This window comes from Protopterus annectens, chromosome 7.part0 (assembly GCF_019279795.1).
Source record: "Protopterus annectens isolate FY-2018-M chromosome 7.part0, PAN1.0, whole genome shotgun sequence".
Classification (NCBI taxonomy): Eukaryota; Metazoa; Chordata; order Ceratodontiformes; family Protopteridae; genus Protopterus; species Protopterus annectens.
In genome coordinates, this window is record NC_056739.1 from 1,918,454,536 (window position 1) to 1,918,474,943 (window position 20,408).

The 20,408-nt window shown below is 41.7% G+C and overlaps 1 protein-coding gene across 1 annotated transcript in view; it reads left to right on the forward strand.

Moving 5' to 3' along the window:
• LOC122807260 (plexin-A1-like) overlaps positions 1-20,408 on the forward strand; it is a 2,134,283-nt gene that overhangs the window by 1,246,502 nt on the left and 867,373 nt on the right. Inside the window, exon 9 of the mRNA XM_044078363.1 lies at positions 17,097-17,211. Coding sequence (XP_043934298.1) covers positions 17,097-17,211 — 115 coding nt within the window. The remainder of the gene's footprint in view (positions 1-17,096; positions 17,212-20,408) is intronic.

A 20,408-nucleotide genomic window follows, 5' to 3' on the forward strand; every position in this document is an offset into this window, starting at 1 on the left:
ACTTGCTTCATCTTTGAAGTATGCATCTCCTGAGGAGGAATCTAATGGAGGAGATTCCCCTCAGGAGAAAATTTCCTTTGGACAAACCGAAAATTTTGTTGGTGACTCCCTTTTGGCCAAGACAGCATTAGTACCCCGATCCTTTGAAGTTAGCCAAGGGCCACCACCACAAGTTGCCTCACCAGATGGATCTCCTCACAGAGGACAGGGGATCCTTACTTCATCCACGTCTATGAACATTACAGCTGACCCTGTGGGTGATGAACTTCTGATCTCTTTCAGGCACCTTTATTCTTAGGAACGTGCTTGGGGTTTTGCAGGAGGCCAGGAAACCCAATACAAGAAAATCTTATTTCCAAATGGAGAAAATTTTCTGTCTAGTGCCTTAAAAGAACCTTAGATCCATTTACTGTGGACATTCCTGTTGTGCTTTCCTACTTGTGTGAGCTTCAAAAAAGTGGCTTATCATATTCTTCTTTGAATGTCCACTGTTCTGCTCTTTCTGCTTACCTGCCATTGTCACCTCCTTTAGCTTCCAGATTGGAAGTTAAGTTTTTTTTTTTTTAAGGCATCCTTCATATTAAGCCCCCAAGAAAACCAGTCCCCCCTGGGACCTTAATTATGTCCTGGAAAAGCTGACTTTGCCTCCCTTTGAACCTGCAGGTTCTGCTTCACTGAAGTTTTGCACCTAGAAAATTGTGCTTGTGGTTTCCTTGACTTCTGCTAGGAGGGTCTCCAAGTTACAGGCTTTGATGAAATCTCCACCCTTTATGGTTTTCTACAAGGACAGAGTTTCCATGTGAACTAATTTCTCTTGTGCCTAAGGTTGTGATTTGGGAATAACTTGTCTGTGAATCAATCTGTCCAACTGCCTAGTTTCTTGCCTTCCCCTCAGTCTTTCACTGAAAAAAATTTGCATATGTTAAATATTCACAGGCAACTTAAATTTTACTTGGACAAGACTAAAGCCATTAGGAAGTCAGATCAGCTTTTTTGTATCCTTTCATCCCAGGCCTCTGGGTTTACCTGTTTCTAAACAGACTGTTTCTTCCTGGATTTCTAAAGCTATTGCATTTTGTTATGATTTCTATGGTAAGGCTTTGGCTACTTCTGTCAGAGCACATTCAACTAAATCTGTGGCTTCCTCAGGGGTTTTCTTTAAGGGTCTGGATACCAACTCCATTTTGAAGGCTGATACTTGGTCTTCTGTGCACAATTTTGCTAAACATTGCAAACTGGACTCTTATTTCTAGGTCGAGAACAGGGTTTACAAGGGCAATTATTCATGGCTTTCTTGAGTCTTCTTCTCTGCAACCTTCTTCTGTTCCTTCCTCCTCCCTAGCTTCCATTTAAGCTATGGCACTCTCCAATATGTAAAGAATACTGCAACATTGAACAGGAAGACATAGAATAGTTGTGTAAAATTTTACCATAACCATAGATGTGCTCCTCTTCTGTGTTGCAGTATTCTGTCCCTCCCAACTTCCCCCTGCATCCTATCTCTTCTCTGGATGACTTATTGTTTTCATTGGGACTCCTGTTCCTCATGGGGCATTCTAGTTCTGAGGATTGTACTTGCGGACATCCTTTTATGGCTGATGTTGAAAAAGATGTGCGACGTCCCACGTACTGGCAGTAGCTTGAAGCTTTTGTATACTGGCTGGACGTTGGATCATAGGGCTGAGTACAACCCATATGTGAAGAATACTGCAACATAGAAGAGAAGGATATCTATGGTTATGGTAAGATTTTACACAACTATTCTTTCTTCCCCCATAGAGCACAATGTAGATTCTGTGCTGCTGCACACAGCTCTATTCTTTTTGGTGAATATGAGATGGAAGCACTCGGCATGTTTTTTGAAGGTGGGAGGAACTCCAAAGAGACACAGCAAGAACTTGCAGTTTCCAAGCTGGCATTGACCAAAGGTCAGGATTGAACCTAGTACCTTGTGTTTGGGAAGCAAAGAGCTTAAGCCTTATGCCATCTGGTCTCCTTAACCCAGTCCATTGAACTCTTTCTGTTTTTTTTACTCAGAGAAGTGGATTTCAGGGGAAAGTGAGAGCTCCTCATGCCCCAGCACATTCCACCAGCTCAGATTTTACTTGCTGACCTAGCAGCTTTGCTCCATTGCTGAGGGGCTAGCAGTTGTTTAGTAAACACTCTCCAGATGGACTTTTGAACTGCATTGTGGTTTTCCAGTAGTTGGCCAACTACAAATTAGTCTGCTTTTCATGACTGCTTTCAGTGATTGCTTCAAAAATGTCTGTGTTGTGGATATTTGTGCCACAGGCATTTCAGTAACGTTGAGCTGGTCTTCCATTAGCAGCTTGCTACTTCAGAACCTTTGCCTTTTGGCCTTTTTTCTGCTCCTACTTTTTATGAAGTTTTAACTCTGTTTATAAGATTTCTCCTGCCAGTTACTCACCACAGAAGGCCTCCAAAGTCAGATCCAGAAATATGTACACAAGTAATAATGCCCAACAGGGTGGTTGTCATCAGGGAAATAACACCTACCCAGGAGGTGTTGAAGCCCAATGCCTTAACTTCCCTAGAAGGATGTTATTTCCTATGCCCACACTGGAGGGGAGTTGTTGCATTTAGATTATGAAATATCTGTTGCATTGTTTTCTATTTGTATACATGTTTAAAATATTTTTGATATGATGTAATTCCAATGCCTAATGTTTCAAACTTACTGTAGCATGTATAATTGTTACTGGAAGAAAGACTTTGCATCCAAAATATAAGTTATGGAAGTATTTAATGTCCCCCCCCCCCCCCCGTCACATGCACACCCAGCAGTTGTACCCACTTTGTTGGCTAAATATACTTAAGGTATGTTATTGTGATTTAATGAATGAAAGAAAAACGTGCAATGCAAGGTATTGCAACTATCCATGCCTCTTTAACTGTTCCTGATTTTGCTGCATAGTTATGCCGTTTGTCATACAGAGTTGAATTTTCTGGTAAATCACAGAAGGTTATAGTCCATCAAAACTGCCAGGTATTACAGATTTATGAATGTAATTGTTTAGAAAATGCATGCAGGTAGAATGTTTGTTGCAGTGCAGAGAAGTTAAGCGGTACATGCTGCCCCTGTATTTCTTGCTCACAATCCCTGTATCTCACACACACACACACACACACACACACACACACAAACTCTCTCTCTCGAAATTGAGTTGTTTTCTTTATTTTTCCATCTTACTAAACTCAGCTTTTTTAACGCAAACTCAATAAGGGGTAAGTAAACTGCAAGTCCTTGTAACCACTATTGCAGTTTTTGCTAGTTAAGTTTTTTTTTCTTTTTATTTATTTATATTTTATTCTATGCATGTTTAAACAGTTGCACCTTGCACGTAAAAATAGTCTCTGTTTTTTTCAGTCACTGTTTCAAGACAGCTTAATATGCTGCAGTAAAGTAGAGGACTTGATTTTCACCAAGCAAAACCTGTAAATTATCATCTTGTTGGAGAATGTATGATCTTCGTGTTTCACTGTTGCAGTCATCACACTTGGGTTATCTGCCTGCAGGTAGCCCTCAGTTGACCCGAGTACCAGAGACTTAGTATTTCTGCGTCAGATGCTGTCGCTCCAGGACTGACATCAGGTCATCAGGGGTATAAAAACAGGCAGCTGACGCCATTACATCAGTCTTTCTTGCCAAGGAGCTCGAAGCAGAAGCAGTTTGCAAATGCCGGTCGGCCGCTACCTGAATTTTTGTTTACGAATTGAATAATCCTGAAGTCTTCTAAAGCTAAGTACCCCATTTGGGATCCTTTTTTCCTGCTCTAACCAATGTCAGAAAAAGTTAACAATTGTCTCGCCTGTGGAAAGCAAATACCTCACAGAGATTATCATTCTTACTGTGTCACCTGTTAAGGCCCAGACCACAACGTACCTCGCTGTCAGTTTTGTGCCTTAATGCCCAAACCATTCGTCGTTGGGCTCTTTTTGTCGCTAAATTCTTTTGCTCTCGATCTCAGTATTCTGAAATGGCTTTGGTTAGCCATATGACTACCGATATTCTGAAAAAATGTAAGGATAAAGACAAACAGACTGCATAGGTCGAAAACTGCCGCCGACGCTTCCATTAAGCTAGTCGCCAGTCCACCGGTACTTAGTGAGGTGCTTTCGCAACCCCTGATGCCTGCTTCAGTGTATTCGCAGGCGCCTACCAAGACTCATTCAGAGTCCAGTAAGCCGCGAGACTCTTCTTCAACTGTGGAACCTGTGGATGTCCCTACCTTGGATGGGTCCGGAGCCGGTGTGCAGGCACCGGCTTCTGAGGCAGTTTGACTCAAACCGATGACTTCTTTTTTTAACCAAAACTACCAAGTTTCTTAGGCCCAGAGTACGCACTACGCCTAGAAAACAGACAACCAAAGCGCATGCATGCCACAAAAACAAATGCTTAGAATGGCAGAAGACCTTATTACGCTGATTAAGGGAAGTCAGCCTTCCCCTGCTAAAGAGAAAGAGACCAGTCCCCTACAGCTTCTACAGACCAGGAGTCCGATGACTCTGAAATTTCTGATTATGAAGATGTGCCCTTATCTGCTAATGAGGATTCAGATGCAGAGGAATCCATTCCCTCTGCCTCTCCTCCAGAGGATTTTTTTTTTGGTGAAACCTTGCGTACCTTAAGAGAGCATTTCCCCTGTGAATGCCAAGACTATCCTCAGTCCAAAAAGAGACTCAGAGAATTTCTAGAGTTGCCTCAGCACAGGCCTTTAGCAATACCCCCTGTCCTGGAAGTTGATGTTTTTTTGGAATCCAGTTGTACTCCTGACACCTAGGAAACCAAACAGGTACTGCAGAGTACCTGACACTCACAAATTTCTTTTCAAGAATCCTACTGCTGACCCAGAGATCATTTCCCAGGGGCCTAAAGGTATCAAGGCTACTACAACCAAGAATCCCACTCCCTCGGACATGGATTTCAGAGCTTTGGACAGATGGGGTAAGAAAGTATATACCTCTGCAACTCTTGCTATTAGGACATTGAATTGCCAGTTTCACATGCTGAAGTACCAGCAGCATATTATGGAACTTAAACAAAAAGTGGCAGCCTTTGCAGACTGTGCAGAAATAAAGACTGGCAGGAGCTTATGCACTCTGCAAGCCAAGTCAGCAAGCATACTTTGCAGTGTGGCTTTGATGCCCTAGAAGCATCTTGCCAGGCAGCTGTCACTGGATCTGTACTGAGAAGACATGCTTGGCTCAAGGAGCAGACCTTGCCAGACCATGTCAAATCAAAGTTACTAGATGCTCCTTTGAACAGGGACAGTTTGTTTGGCACCAAAGCAGAAGAGGTTTTTAAAAAGATGGAAGAAAAAGCCAAGTCTATGCAGACTGTGAAAGAATTCTTACAAATACAACTGCCTAGATTCAGTAGGCATTGCCCTTCCAAACACTGGTCCTTTCCAGCCCCCTCCAGGCCTTCTCAAACCAGACCCAGGGGAAACGGACCACCCAGACTGCAGTCTCAGGGTATGCAGAGATCTAAGCAATGGAGTACCCCCACCTGTAAAGCAGGGAATGGTAAGCCACCTCCTTACGGAAAAAACTCACCATGACTTCCTTACTCCACTCCCCAGCCCTGCCCAATTGCTTGTGCTCCTAGGAGGAAAACGTTTCCTTCATGCAAAAAATTGGATGTCCATCACACAGGACCGGTGGGTGCTCAACATTGTATCCCAGGGGTGCAAATTTTATTTCCATTCACTGCCAACCCCAAGTGGGTTTCCAGACCTTCCTCCAAACCAGTGGGCAGATGCTCAAAGCCAAGTATCTTTCCTGCTCAATATCAGAGCTATTCAGCTGGTTCCAGTAGAACAGAGGAGTCAAGGATTCTACACCAGACTCTTCCTGGTACCCAGGAAAGAGGGCTCTTGGCACCCAATCCTGGATCTTTCAAATCTCAACACCTTCCTGGTGGTACCAAAATTCAATATGCTTACCCTGCAACAGCTTCTTCCTATGCTAGCCAAGGATGCCTGGTTAGTCACCCTAGACTTAAAAGAAGCCTCTCTGCACATCCCCATAAGGGAGTCATGCAGGGAAGTATTCACGTTTCAGGGCAGGATCTATGCATTATCAGTTCTCTGCACTTCCCTTTGGCTTATCTACTGCACCCAGAGTTTTCACAAAATGCCTGGCTCCAGCCGTTGCATACTGCAGGCAGAGAAATATCTACATTTTCCCGTACTTGGACAACTGCCTGATTCAGGCGGACAGTCAGGAATTGCTGTTGCAGCACCTGACATTTGTGAAACACCTTCTTACTTCCTTGGGGTGCACCATCAATGAAAATAAATCAAAACTGGTACCCAGTTAAAAGATTGTATTCCTGGGAGCAAGCTTGGACACAACATCCCAGATGGCATTCCTCACTTCAAAAAAACAAGTCTATCTGACAGCCTACTTCAAACAAATGTCCACCAGAACCCAGCTATCTGCAAGAAAAATACTGCAGGCCCTAGGGTTCATGGCCTCATGTATACGGCTAATTCCATATGCAAGACTGCATATGAGGAAACTTCAGTGGTACTTAAAAAGTCTTTGGTGCAAACATTCTCAGGACCTGGAAACAGTCATTCCTATCATACCCTGTCTAAGGACAGAGTTCCTTTGGTGGGCAGAAGCATGCTGCCACAACAAGGGACTGCCCTTTTCTCAACCCCACGCCTCCCAGATCCTAACCACAGATGCATCAGACTATGCCTGGGGAGCACACATGGAAGGCAAATGCATTCAGGGCCACTGGAGCCCAAGTCAAATTCATCTACACATCGACCAAAAAGAAATGCTAGCTGTGCAGAACACCCTGACAGCTTTCTGATCCCTACTCTTTCCAGGACAACTGCTAATAAAAACAGACAACACCACAGTTATGTGGTACATCAACAAGCAGGGGAGTACCCACTCCTACACACTCTGCAGCTTAGCCATGGCCCTGTGGCACATGGCCTTGGACATGCAAGTCCATCTGCAAGCTCAGTTCCTGCCAAGCAAACAAAACTCACTGGCAGACGACTTAAGCAGAAATCTCCTAGACCCACACAAGTGGCAGTTGGAGCCCAGCACCTTCAACCTCCTGATTCAGAAATGGGGGGAACCCCAGAGGTGGGTCTCTTTGCCTCCCACTACAACCACCAGCTCAGCAAATTCTGCACCAGGAGTCCTCACAGCAGAGCCTGGAAAGTGGATGCCCTATCTTTTCAGTGGGTAAATCTCTCAATCTATGCCTTCCCACTCTGCCCCTTCTCTCAAGAGTATTACTCAAGATAAGACAGGACAGACCAAGGACAATTCTGATTGCCCCGGACTGGCCATACCAGCACTGGTACGCACTCCTGCGCAGCCTGTCACCAGTGCCACCCTGGCACCTACACCAGAACCCAACCCTGCTGTCTCAGCAGGAGGGACAGATTTTGCATCCACAACTGCAAACCCTAAATCTTGCAGCCTGGCTTATTCCTTGAATTCTCCCCCAGCAGCCCTAAGCATGCAGGTGCTGGGCATCATTCTTGAAGCCAGAAGACCCAGTACAAGAAAATCCTATGCTGATAAGTGGAAAAGGTTCTGCTCCTGGATTCTATCTAAAGGAGAGGACACAACTCTGCCCTCCCTGCCTCTAATCCTGGATTACTTAGCAGATCTACTCCACAAAGGCCTGTCCTTCTTTTTTTTATTTATTTATTTATTTTACATTTGTTGACCGGGCTAGTCTAACTGGATACATGTCCATTTTCAGTAGAGGCCCGAGGAGAAAAGCTCCACTGTAACAGTCTATGGTAAACAAACTTACGAAAAAAAATATGTACAAGAGTTTAACTAAAACTACTAAGCAGGAGTTAGTAACTAATTAGAATACAGAACAACAGAAAAGCAATTAGTGTAACAAAAACACACAGCAATACGAGCAGTATTATAATACAGAAAAAAAAATTGTGTTTTTTTTTTTTTTTTTTTAGCATCTTAGAGGTGATAGGGGGTAAAACATAAGCAAAGTAAGTAGTTGTAATAGGTAAAATCATAAGAAAGAGGAAGTCACAAGCTGAATAGAGTCAAGGGAAAAAAGAAAATGAGGTGGTGGGAGGAGTGGTATCAGCTAGATGGAGACAAGGCAGAGTGAGAGAAGGAGAAGTACTGCTTATCTATATGATGGGTTTGTACAGTGCAGATAGAGGTGTTTGGAAAAGAGGTGGAAAGATGTCGAAGTAGAGAAAGAGAGTCAGTCAGGGGAAGAGCAAGGGCAGAGCCAATGTGATTTGAGGTGGGTCTTTAAATGTTTCTTGAAGAGGGGTGTTGAGGTCAAGGTAGTAAGTTCACAAGTGAGCTTGTTCCAGTGTGTACCCACAGCATTTGAGAAAAGGAGTCACCTGCTTTGTTCTGAGATTTACATGTGGCTACTAGAAGTTTATTAGCTGAGCGTAGGTTAGAGATTTTTATAGGGGAAATAAGAGTACTAAGAATAGGTGTATTAGAAGGAAGTGGAGTATCCTGTGGGTAATAGTCAGTTGTTGGAGTAGAATGAGATTTTGCAGTTCAAGCCAACCTAGCTGTCTGAGATTTAAACAATGATGAGTCCGATATGGGGCACTTGTAGCAAACCTGACAATGTTGTGGTAGGATGAGGCTAGTTTTGATAGGTTTGTTTTTGATAGGTTAATAAAGGTTGGAGAGGCATACAGTAGTGTTGAGATGAGATGTGTTTGAGCTAAGGATATCCTAGTCTCTGGTGTGAGAAATTGTTTAAGTCTATAGAGTGCACCTATTTTTTTGTTAACTGTTTTTATTGTTAAATTGATGTGAGCATCAAAGTTTAGTTGATTATCTATTGTCACACCAAGCAGTTTTGTAGTGCTGTCGGGTGATATAATTGTGCCATTGTTAGAGACAATAGTAAAGGAAATTGGGATGGACTTATAAGTTGGAGTAATCAATAGTAACTTAGTCTTTTTAGGATTGAGGAGGAGACAGATGTGTTTGAACCAATTTTCTGCTGCAGTAAAAACATTTTGTGTACATGAATGTAGTTCAGCAGGAGACATTGCAGTGCAGATGAGTGTAGAGTCATCTGCATACTGAATGCAAGTGGAGGATGGGAGGAGGTATTCAGATTATTAATAAAGATGGAGAAGAGGAGGGGACCTAGAATAGAGCCTTGTGGGACTCCAATGGAGACTGGGAGCTGGGAGGATAAATGACCATCCCAGAGTACTGCTTGTTGTCTATTTGACAGGTAGGAGTTGAACCACAGAATAGCCATTGTGTCGAGAGAAAGGGATTTAAGCATATCAATCAGGAGATGGTGATTTACCATATCGAATGCTTTTGAGAGGTCAAGAAATAATGCAGATGAATATAGATTATTGTTGCGATTTTTGTTGATGGTGTCTGTAAAGGAGAGAAGGGCAGTGGTGGTACTATGGAATGGTCTAAAGCCGTGCTGTGAGTCAGCAAGTAGGTTATTATGGAGAAGGTGTTCTAGAAGTTGTTGTTGGACACATCGTTCCATAATTTTAGCTAGAGGAGAGAGTAGGGCTATAGGGCAGTAGTTTGAAAGTTCAGTTGTATTTCCACCTTTATGTAAGGGGATGATATGGGAGATTTTCCAGAGAGATGGAATAGTGGATTCGGTTATGGTTCTGTTTATTAAGATGGAGACTGGGAATGCTAGTACCTTTGCAGCTAGCTGCAGATACTCTGCTGGCAGTTTGTCTGCTGAGGGGTACAAGGTTTAAGTTTTGGAGTTGGTTGTGAATGAAGGCTGTGGATACTGTGTTGAACTTTAAAGAGGGTATTTTATTATTAGGAGGGTTTAGTTCAAGGGTTGTTGGTGGAGTTAAGGTGTTGGCAAGAGAGGTGACTGTTTCTGAGAAGAAGTTATTTATGATGTCAGCAATTTTATTAGGAGGGTCTGAGTTAGGTTGGCAGGGGTGGGTGTTTTGGAGTTCCAGGGTATAGGAGTTTCTTGATTCCAGACCAAAATTTTTGAGGGTTCTGTTGGGGGTTTTGTTGAAATTTAAAGTTGAAGTTTTTTTTGTCAAGGAGTATAAGTTTCTTTGTGGTATTTCTAAGGTGTTTGAAATGTTGGTGGTCAGTGGGGTTTTTTGTGGTTCTCCATTTTGCCCAAAGTTTGTTTCTTAGTATCATTTTTGCTTGGTTTCTTTGGAAAGCCATGGAGCTGCTTTGGACCTTATTTTAATTTGGCGAGATGGGGCATGGCTGTCCAGAATTTGGAGGAATGTATTATTGAAATAAGTGACTGCCTCTTCAAGAGGAAGGTCTTTGAGAGGTGCCCAGTTGCAAGCTTTAAGTTCTAGGAGGAAGTTGGGAAGGCTAAAGTTTTTCTTACTGCGTATAGTTCGATATACTGACTGCATAGGACTACTATATTTTTGTTTGGAAATGTATGTAGGGAGGTGGTCACTAATATTGTCAGGAGTATACCTGTTTTATATGCATGGGGATTGTTATTAACAAGTATCCAATCAAGAATACTCTGCTTCTTGGTAGGTTTATGTATTCTTGTAGGAAGTTTATGATTTGTTGGAACATGTAGAGGTTTATGAGAGAGGTGGGTTTAGTGGAACAGCAGGAGTTCCAGTCAATATTGAGATCACCTAAGAAGATAATTTCTTGTGGGATGGTAGAAGAGAGCCAGCTAAGGATATTTTCAAGTGTATTTATATTTTTCCCGGGAGGGATGTAGCAACACATAATATACATTGCTTTGTTCTTATTAATCTGAAGTTTGGAGCAAAGGAGTTCAGCATTTGTAGGAGAGGGAGGTTGGTAGTCTATCAGGCTAATTTGTAATTCAGATTTATAAAGTATGGCAACTCCCCCACCTTTTTTGTTTGGTCGATCGAGTCTTAAGATACTGTAACCAGGTGGGGTAATTTCATTGTCTTTGATTGCTGGTTTAAGCCAGGTTTCTGTTAGGCAGAGGATGTCAAATGAGTAGAAGTCAATTAGGACATGGAGCTGGGTAATTTTATTTGTTATACTACGAATATTTAGGTGAGCAACTGTAAGAGAGTTGGGCGAAAAAGGGGATTTCATGGTTTTAGTATTTTGGTCAGTGGGGGTAAGTGGAAAGGAGTTGTTAGGGCCAGGGTTGGGATGTATGTCCCCATGAACCAGTAGGAGCAGGAGAAGGGAGGGAAATCTTTCTGCGTATTTCGAGTCGGTGAGGTAGAGCCTTCTGGTTTTGTAGTATTTGTTGTGGTTTATTCGGTGAAACTGGGGAGGAAGGTATGGGGATGATGATGACAGGGTAGGATATGGTATTGAGGTTGGGAGGAGAGTAGGGTTAGTTTGCTTTGATGATGTAAGGGAGCCTGACAGACTTAGGTTTTCATAGTAGGTAAGAGTGTAAGATATAACCAGGAAAGTTAGGAATGTGAATGAACACAGTATGTTAAGGTAAATTAAAGTATTAGGTTTCATAGTGCTGGAAGTAGTAAGATGGGTGTGGTGTTTGGAGGGAGTGTTGAAGGGGGGAGGTGTGGATGGTGCTAGGTAGGTTTGGAAGTGTGAAATGGGTCAGTGTTCTGATAGGTAGGAAGGTACTAGGGGGTGTGGCAAGGCAAGTATAAGGGTGGAGACACTGGGGGTGGGTGGGATTTGGGGGTAGGGTAGGGGAGCGAAGTGAGCCAAGAGGCTTGACGGAGCGGGTTAACCCTCTGAGGGAGCGGATCCAAGGAAAACAATCAGTGGAGATATGAAAGGTAAGGGTAGTTTGGATGAGAGTAGATGGAAGGAGAGGGCATAGAAAAAAGTGAAATAAGCAGGGTAGATAGGTGATAAAGTTCAGTAGAGGTCTAAGGGTAAAGTGGAGCTGCAGTACAAGAGGTTGAGTCAGTCTGTGAACATGAGGAGTGGGAAGGTAGTTAGAGGGATAGCTTCTAGGAGAAAAAATGTCACCTGGTGGCAAGATGCAGTACAACAAGCTAAAGGTTTTGTTTGGGAAGTAGCAGGTCAGGGGATTCAAGGAGGGAAAAAATGTAAAGGCGTACAGGAGGATAGGTGTAATAAAAGGGAAAATTGAGAGTAGAAAAAGGTCTTTGCTGCTGGTAGCCTTAGCTGGGAGTGTACAATGAACCTGAGGTGTAAATACAAGAAATAGTAGTTGTATTGCCTGTAGGTTAAAATAACATACTTTCTTTTCCTTGCTGGACTGAAGCACAGGGTGTACAAAGGTGCAATTCCTTAGTTTTGGAGATTGGGCAGCAGTTGCTGTGGTGGGATGAGTCAATAGGTCAGCAGCAGATAGGGCAGATTCCCAACTGTGAATCAGTATGCCAGGTTGGTTCGCTAGAATAATAGGTAGAGAGAGAAATAGCAAAAGACTTACGGTAAGCAGGCTGAAAAGCAGCTTTTTACAATATACCACTACAGAGCAATATAGAAAGAAACAGGTAAGTCCTTACTTAGATAACTAGTCACAGTTTTTCATGTTTAACATGGCAAAAAGTACTACATTCAAAACACATTCAGTTGTGTAGGCACAGGAAGAAAATAACTTTCAGTAGTGTCATAATAGACTCTCTAGTCTATAGTTATACATTAGTTTAACCCCTAATCGCTATAGCTATCCAATTCTACAACATTGGGTACTATCTGTAAATAACACTAATAGGTTCAGGCACTAGGAAATGAAGGAAATGAAACAAGCAGGTAGGTCAGTGTGGGTGGAGGTCAGAAAAAAAAAAGCAATTCCTAAGCAAATAACAGCAATAATTGAGGTACATAGAGGGTTTGGGCTGTAGTAATATTACTATAATACAGATTGGATTAGGCCCAGGACATACAAGATATATTTACATTCAAAAATGACAGCTCTCCAGTAAATACAAATAGGTACAGTAGGAAGCAGGCTGGACATAAGCAACGCTATTCTTATTATGGCGTTTCAGTTTGTTTGTGCTGTAGTATCATGAAAATAAATAAAACTTAGTGTTTTGGGAAGGTAATTTGAGAAACTAAAACTGCCTAAGTACTTATAAGTATGTGTCCGATAGCATAGGTGACTATGCATTCGCAGAGGCAGCAGGACCTCAGAGCGCTGTTGCCTATGTAATTAATGTTCCACTTAAAGTAAAACTACCAAATGCGACATTTAAGGAGTAAGCAAAACAAATATCAGGGAGTGAAAAAAAGAAACAATATGGAATACTCAAGTCTAGTATCCTGTGTACTTACTGCTATTACTGGATTAAGATATCAGGTGAGATGTGTCCTAGCAAAAAAGGCAGCGGAACTGCTAAACGCTATAGCTTATGGCGTTCTTGTTCCACGTGTAGTAATGCTACACAATTCCGACATAAATAAGTCGCCCAAGAAAAAATATTAACAAAGTGGTTAACAGTTTGCGTACTATCTGATGTTGCCCAAAATAGTATATCAGCAGGAAGAGGAGGCTGTTTTATAGCTTAACTACTCAAATGTTTTTACTCTGTTGCAATTCAATTTACAGAAGAAGGCATCGGACATTACTGCATGCTATTTGCAATAGCGTTTCAGGTCCACGTGCAGGCACACTACACCGTGGTGATAAATACAGAACAAATGCGTACTATTTGTGAAAAAATATATAAATAAAATAAAGAAGCGTGAGAGCACTATCTCAACAGTAAAACTAATTATAATAGCTAATTAATCATACTGTGCATATGTTCGCTAAACATAGGTAGGCGTTAGGTTCAAAGCAGTATCGCTATCAATAAACTGTGATAACTATTACATATTTTGCGTATATGTACGCTAGACATCGGCATATACCACAACAAAAAGCCACATTAGGTAGGACTATTTCTATGAGTAGAGACAAGCGAACAAGGGCATTAGCCCGTTTGATTTCTTTAAGTCAGTTAAACAAGGCAGTGAAAAAATAGTCAGCAAAGAGATACACTTACACAAGGAATGGACTCCGGAGCTAGGGGTAAACAGCAGCAAAGAGATACAGAGTATGGGTTAAAGATGGCGTCACCATGGGGCAGGTATATTTATAAGGTCAGTGAGCTCATCGGGGGGAAGGGGAGGGAAAAAGCGAGATGGGTAAGGGTAGATAGGGACCGGAAGTTACCAGGAGTAATGCTACACAATTCCGACATCTCCATTAAGATACATGCCTCAGCCATTTCGGTTCATTACAACACTGAGCCACCTCTCTTCTCGCACCCTCTTATCAAACAGTTCCTGAAAGGGGCAAAAAACTTAAGGCCACCAAGGAGAGCACCCACCCCTGCTTGGGACCTTAACTTTGTACTGGAAAAGCTCACACTTCTCCCCTTTGAACCTGCTGCATCAGCAGACTTAAAATTCCTCTCTTGGAAAACAGCGTTGCTTCTGGCCATCACTGAGCTACAAGCAATTATCGTTGTGGAACCCTTCATCATTTTCCATGCTGACAGGATTTTCCTCAGGACTAACCCTTCCTTCATGCCTAAAGTGGTGTCCAGTGTGGCTCTCAACCAATCCATCCATTTGCCAACTTTCTTCCCTAGTCTTCGATAAAGGGGAAAGGATTCTGCACTCCTTGGACGTGCACAGACAGCTCAGATTCTACCTTGATAGGACTAAGCCCTTCAGAAAATCTGACCAGTTACTAGTCAGCTTTGCAACAGGAGCAGAAGGCAAGGCTATTTCAAAACAAACAGTTTCCAAATGGAGAGCACACTGCATCCATTTCTGTTACAAGCACTATGGGAAACCAACCCCTTAGGGGGTCAGAACACATTCCACTAGGGCAACATCTACCTCTACAGCATTTCTCAGGGGAGTCCCTACCAGGGACATCCTGGAAGCTGCTACCTAGAGTTCAGTACACACCTTCACCAAGCATTACCACCTGCCTATCTTTTCCAAATCCAGGGCAGGTTTTGCAACAGCAGTCCTGCAAGGCATACTAACCAGCCCTAACTCTTCTTGACTACCTCCACCCTTCTTCATCTTTGGGAATCCACCCAAGTGTGATGACTGCAACATTGAAACATGAAGAACATAGTACAATTGTGTGCACTTAACATAAATCTAGATGTTCGACTGTATTCACTGTTGCAGTCCTAGTTTCCCTCCCTCCAGCCCCCTGTTTTTTTTCTCTCTCTCTCTCTCCTCTGTATGGCTATCACTCACCCCTTTCAGGGGTATTGGTATTTACTTTTTACTGGTGGTGTTTTCCCCACCATAACTTAGCTCCCTATTTGAGGTATTCCTGACATTTGAGGCAAGAAAAACTGATGTAATGGCGTTGGCTGCCTGTTTTTATACCCCTGATGACCTGACGTCAGTCCTGGAGCAACAGCATCTGACACAGAAATACCAAGTCTCTGGTATTCGGGCCGACTGAGGGCTACCTGCAGGTAGATAACCCAAGTGTGATGACTACAACAGTGAATACATTCGAACATCTACATTTATGGTAAGTGTACACAACTGTATGTTCTCTGTTAGGCTGTCGATGGTACATTTAACTCATTATTTAAGCTAGTGGAGTACCTCAGGGTTCAGTCCTGGGGCTGCTCTTGTTTGGCATCTACTTCTCTGAAGTACAGGTCAACACTAAGGGACTCTGGCTAACAAAGTTTGCAGATGACTGCAAACTGGGAGCCATTATTGAATCCCCAAATGATGTGGATACTCTACAAAAGGGCCTTACAGAAACAGATGCTTGGTGCCAGAGCCATGGGCTCAAGCTCAATGCCAAGAAATGTATTGTTATCCCCTATGGGAAAAAATATGTATCCATGAATTGCCATGTAGGTGGCAGTACACTAAACACAGAAAGTGTGAAAAGAGACTTAGGGACACAGGTGGACAGTGGTCTCACCTTCGATAACCACATCGCCACAACAGTCAGGAAATCCTTCTATGTGGCACACCTCATCACGAAGGGCTTTTCATCCAGAAAAAAGGAGGTCATTGTCCCACTGTACTCATCCCTCATTAGACCCATTATAGAATACAACGCCCCATTTGGTATGTACCTCTCAAGACATCTGCAACAACTGGAAAGGCCTCAGAAATACCTCACTAAAAGAATCACAGGCCTAAAGCAGATGCCCTACGCTGACCGCCTTAAAAACTCCAGCTATACTCTGTCGCATATCGTCTACTCGGAGGCGATCTCTGCTTAACATACAAGGCCATGTCAAACCCAGAGCTGTTGGACATGCTACACTTAAAGAAATCCCAATCCCTCAGAGCTACACGCTCCAGGGATCTAAACCTTGTCATCACAATAAACAAAACATACTGGAGGGATAGGTTCCTGACCCAGAGACTCCCCAGACTCTGGAATAGATTGCCCATACATGTCAAGCAGAGTGCCTCTTTGGACCTCTTCAAGAGGAACCTTGACGATTGGATGGGAGAAAGGAAATTCACCCCAGGGATCACGTCAGTCGCCCTGCTAGACAGGGGTCCAGAAAAGTAAATAATGTGGGAAGAAATAGCCAGGGAATTGTTATGGCTAGGCTTGTATAGGCCCTAGGGCTGATAGCCTAGTACCAACCTATGAACCTATCTACAGCAGCAGATTTGTGAAAGATCAGCGGATACTGTGCATACATCTTGTATATTCCCATTATTTTATTGGCAGTTTTAAGAAGTTAAACTAAAGGATACCATTTTATTCACTGCAGAATATTAGGTGACCTCTCTCCTTCAATGCCTTCTTGGAGGCCTTGGTGTTTGAATGTGTTTTGCTTTTTCTACACTGCTCAATAAGTGCTGCCCGGGATGTGTGTCTGTGTGATGTCAGCATAACCTGGTATGAACCAATTTGTGATTTTGTATATAATAAATATGTGTGTGTGTGTTTGTTAGATACTGTGTTTTATATTTAAACACAACCTAAATTGATTTAAACATAACTGTTACACCTGTGTCTACCATTATGTTGTCAGAACTTCCTGTTAAATATGTGTTGTGAATTTGAAGATCCAAGATTATAAGACATAAGAGCAGATTACATATTGTAGGTAGGGCAAAAGTAATTTTAGATTGTATTGCTTTTTGAAAACTTCAACTTCAGTGTTGCTTGTGTTTTTTTTTTTTTTTTTTTTTTTGCTTTGCAGATGCTTATCCTGTGTAAATGGCTCATTTCCCTGCCACTGGTGTAAGTACAGGCACATCTGTACTCATAATGCTGCAGATTGCTCATTCCTTGAAGGCCGTGTCAAGAAGCCAGAGGTAGGAAAAACTGTAGTGTCTTAACTTTTTACTAGATATAGTTATGGAGTTTATTGCGTCTCAGATGCCGTGATTCACTGATGTTGGCAGTACAAAATGCAAGGCATGTATTTATCATTTTTTTCAGATGAGCTACTAAAACTGTTAGTATTTTTTGCATAATTCTTGTGTGTATTTAGTCGAGATTGTGGTTTCATTTGTACCACTACTCTGTATTCCCTAATCTGTGATTAGTTGTTACATTAGTGTGCGTTTATTTTCCAGTTTCCTTGTGTTGGGCTGTATGTTCAGTCATTTTCTTTCCTGCAGCATTTTTTACTGGGATTTGTTTGTTTAATTTGTTGTTGTTTTTGGTATCTGAAGTAGTACTACAGGAGATGTACGCAGTTCTTTGTTTTTTGAATGACCAATAGATGAACTAGACTCAAGTACCTCCTTCATCCATTATCTGGGTACGATGCCGAGAATGTTTGTAAAGCATCACAAATTCTAGTTTACTGATGCTACGACAGGATGATTTGCAGACCACTGAATATACTCTTCTTTTTTTTTTTTTATTTGCTGTGATCCTTCTTTTGGTCTTAAAGTCCCCACTCCCCCCACCCACTGCTGCATTGACCAGCTTGTTCCCTTTGGAAAAGAGCCTTGTAACTTGTTTCATGGAGGGTGAGGGTGAGCATACAAAGTGTGACACTTTCATCTCTCTAGAGGATATTGGGGTTTGATCTTGAGGCCTAACTCCTTATGCACGCTTGTTAGCATCCAACAGGCTTGGCTTGCATTGGGTAATGGAAGGCACACCATGCCTGTGTGTGACATGATTGGACCTGTCTACCTCTTTGAGACAACCATCTTCATGTGATCCCTGATCTGTACAGGGGATTTCCCCCACCGAAAGCCTGCTCTCACACTAAGCTTTGTCATTCCTCTCTTCTCCCACGCCACCTCCAGAAAACTCCTTAGCTCCTAGCCAAAGTCAGGATGCCTGGATCAATAATAGGCCTTTAACCTTCTACTAGAATATTGAAGATACTTTGCTGAAGGAGGTCTTGTATGAAAGTGCATACCTGGGGTTAAGAAAAAAAATCAGAATTGGTCTAAGTAGTGTATAGTAATCTCTGTTTTTTCTGAGGCGCAAGGCATGTGGTAACCCATGTAGAGTGTTATGACCCGATACCTGCCTCTTAAATTGTTATTTTGAAGTTACAGAGGTTTGGGAAGCAGAGGGTGCCAGATAGATTTGTAGGAAAAGGAATTCCACTTTAACTAAGGTTATCCGGTCTCAGAGTAAGTACAAATACAGCACTGCTGTTTGGTGGTGTTCAGACACACCCCTCATGGAAGGTACGTGATCATTTTCTTGCCTTCAAAACAAGACTCAGTTGTTTTGTATGTGTGTGTGTGTTTATATTGTTTTGTTAGAAGTTATTTTTGTCCTGTACACATTTCAGCTTAGCATTTCCTTTGTGTGTTTTTATCCAGTTTGCCAAGTGTGAGTAAAGTGAAGTTATCAAGAGCTGTGTGCACTGTATAATTGATTAACAAAGTATTAATAACTAAAAGGGCTCTATATATTTTTGCATTGGAAGCCATTGTGGAATTTGCTAGGTATTAACAGTTACATAGCAACATTACCCAGATGTGCTTACTGCTCCCTTGCTTTAGAATGAACTCCCCATCCAGAATGGTTGCTTGTTAACCTTCCTTCTTAGGCAAAACTGCAACATTTCCCAGTTTGAGGACAAGAACAAAAAACAAAAAAAAAGTGATAATGAATTTCTTTTCCAGCTTGTATCTTTAGATCTCTCCCCACCAAAGGAACAGTGACTTCTCAGGCCCTTTTGACAGTAGCTACTTTCTTGCACGTCTGATGGCAATTTTAATCTTGGTTTATCCAGGGAGGAGCTAATGACATAGGTGGCAGTTTAGATCAGGAACTCTATTGCTAATTGTGCAAATTTAGAAATGCTTTGTCTAGTAAGCAGTAATTAAACTAATTTCCTGAAATGTTAACAGGAGAGTTAGCCTAGTCATTAGGTTGAAATGTTTTCAACGTATGGTCTCACCTAGGCTGGAAATACCCAACTCCTGTTTAGCAGGACTACATTGGCCAATTGGCACAAGGTAGAAGAGCAGTAATGTGCTGAGGCCAAGAAGTAAGTGTTTTCTCTTGTGTGTATATTTTTTATACACACACACACACACACACACACACACACAAGCTTTTTTTTTTTTTTTGGAAATTAAATATTTTTTTTTTAAGGTATAGCTGTTTCACGGCCTATCAGATTTTGTCTGCAAGAAGCAAACTTTGATTATCTGAAGTACATGAAGCGGTATTACATGAGATGATATGAACTGGCAGTATACAATTCATGTGGAGAAAGAAGGGGGTTAAAATGAACTAGCTCAGGCAGGATGAGACATACTCATCCAGACAGGGGAAAATCTGTTTGCTGGGGTTATTCTGCTGTAAGAAAAAAAATCCATTTAGGGTAGAGACCTTTATTGTTATCTTTGTGTTGTTTTTACCCAGGTTTCTCAATATCACAAATGACTAAAGCTTCCAGAGATTTTTTTTAAATATTTTAATCTTCTTTTATAGAGCATGTAAATAAACTTAAACATGGAACAAAAGTAACATATAAGTAAAACAGTGGTAACTAAGGGGAAAACATAATATAAAACAAATAATAACAACAATGAATATGTAATAGGTCTGCATTAGCAATGATAAAGTAATGCAATATAAATACGATTAAGTAATAAAAATACCAAATTCAGATATCAAGTATACTATAAGGCAGACATCTTTCATTTTTGATTTCCTTATAATATCTGCATGTAAAATTAATTTACATAGAAATGTCTTTGTAATGGGCAATGAAGTTCAGATCTCAGAAAAATTAAAAGTGGGTGGTTAAAGCGGTGGAGAAAATTTTTGGATTCCCTGTCATATTGAGATCATCCACTAGATGTTTAAGATCACCTAATAAAACATGATGTCAGTCTAAATTTGAATTGGTAAAAGAGTTGGGTGAAATTTGGGTGCACAAGTTACTTGACCAAAGCTATGAAATAAGTCATCATCTTGATTTATTACAAAAGTAGTAACATGTATGAAAACTGTGGAAGAAGCAGCTGTTCTTGTTGAAGAATAGTATGCATTATGAAAATTCAAAAATAATTTAATTTAT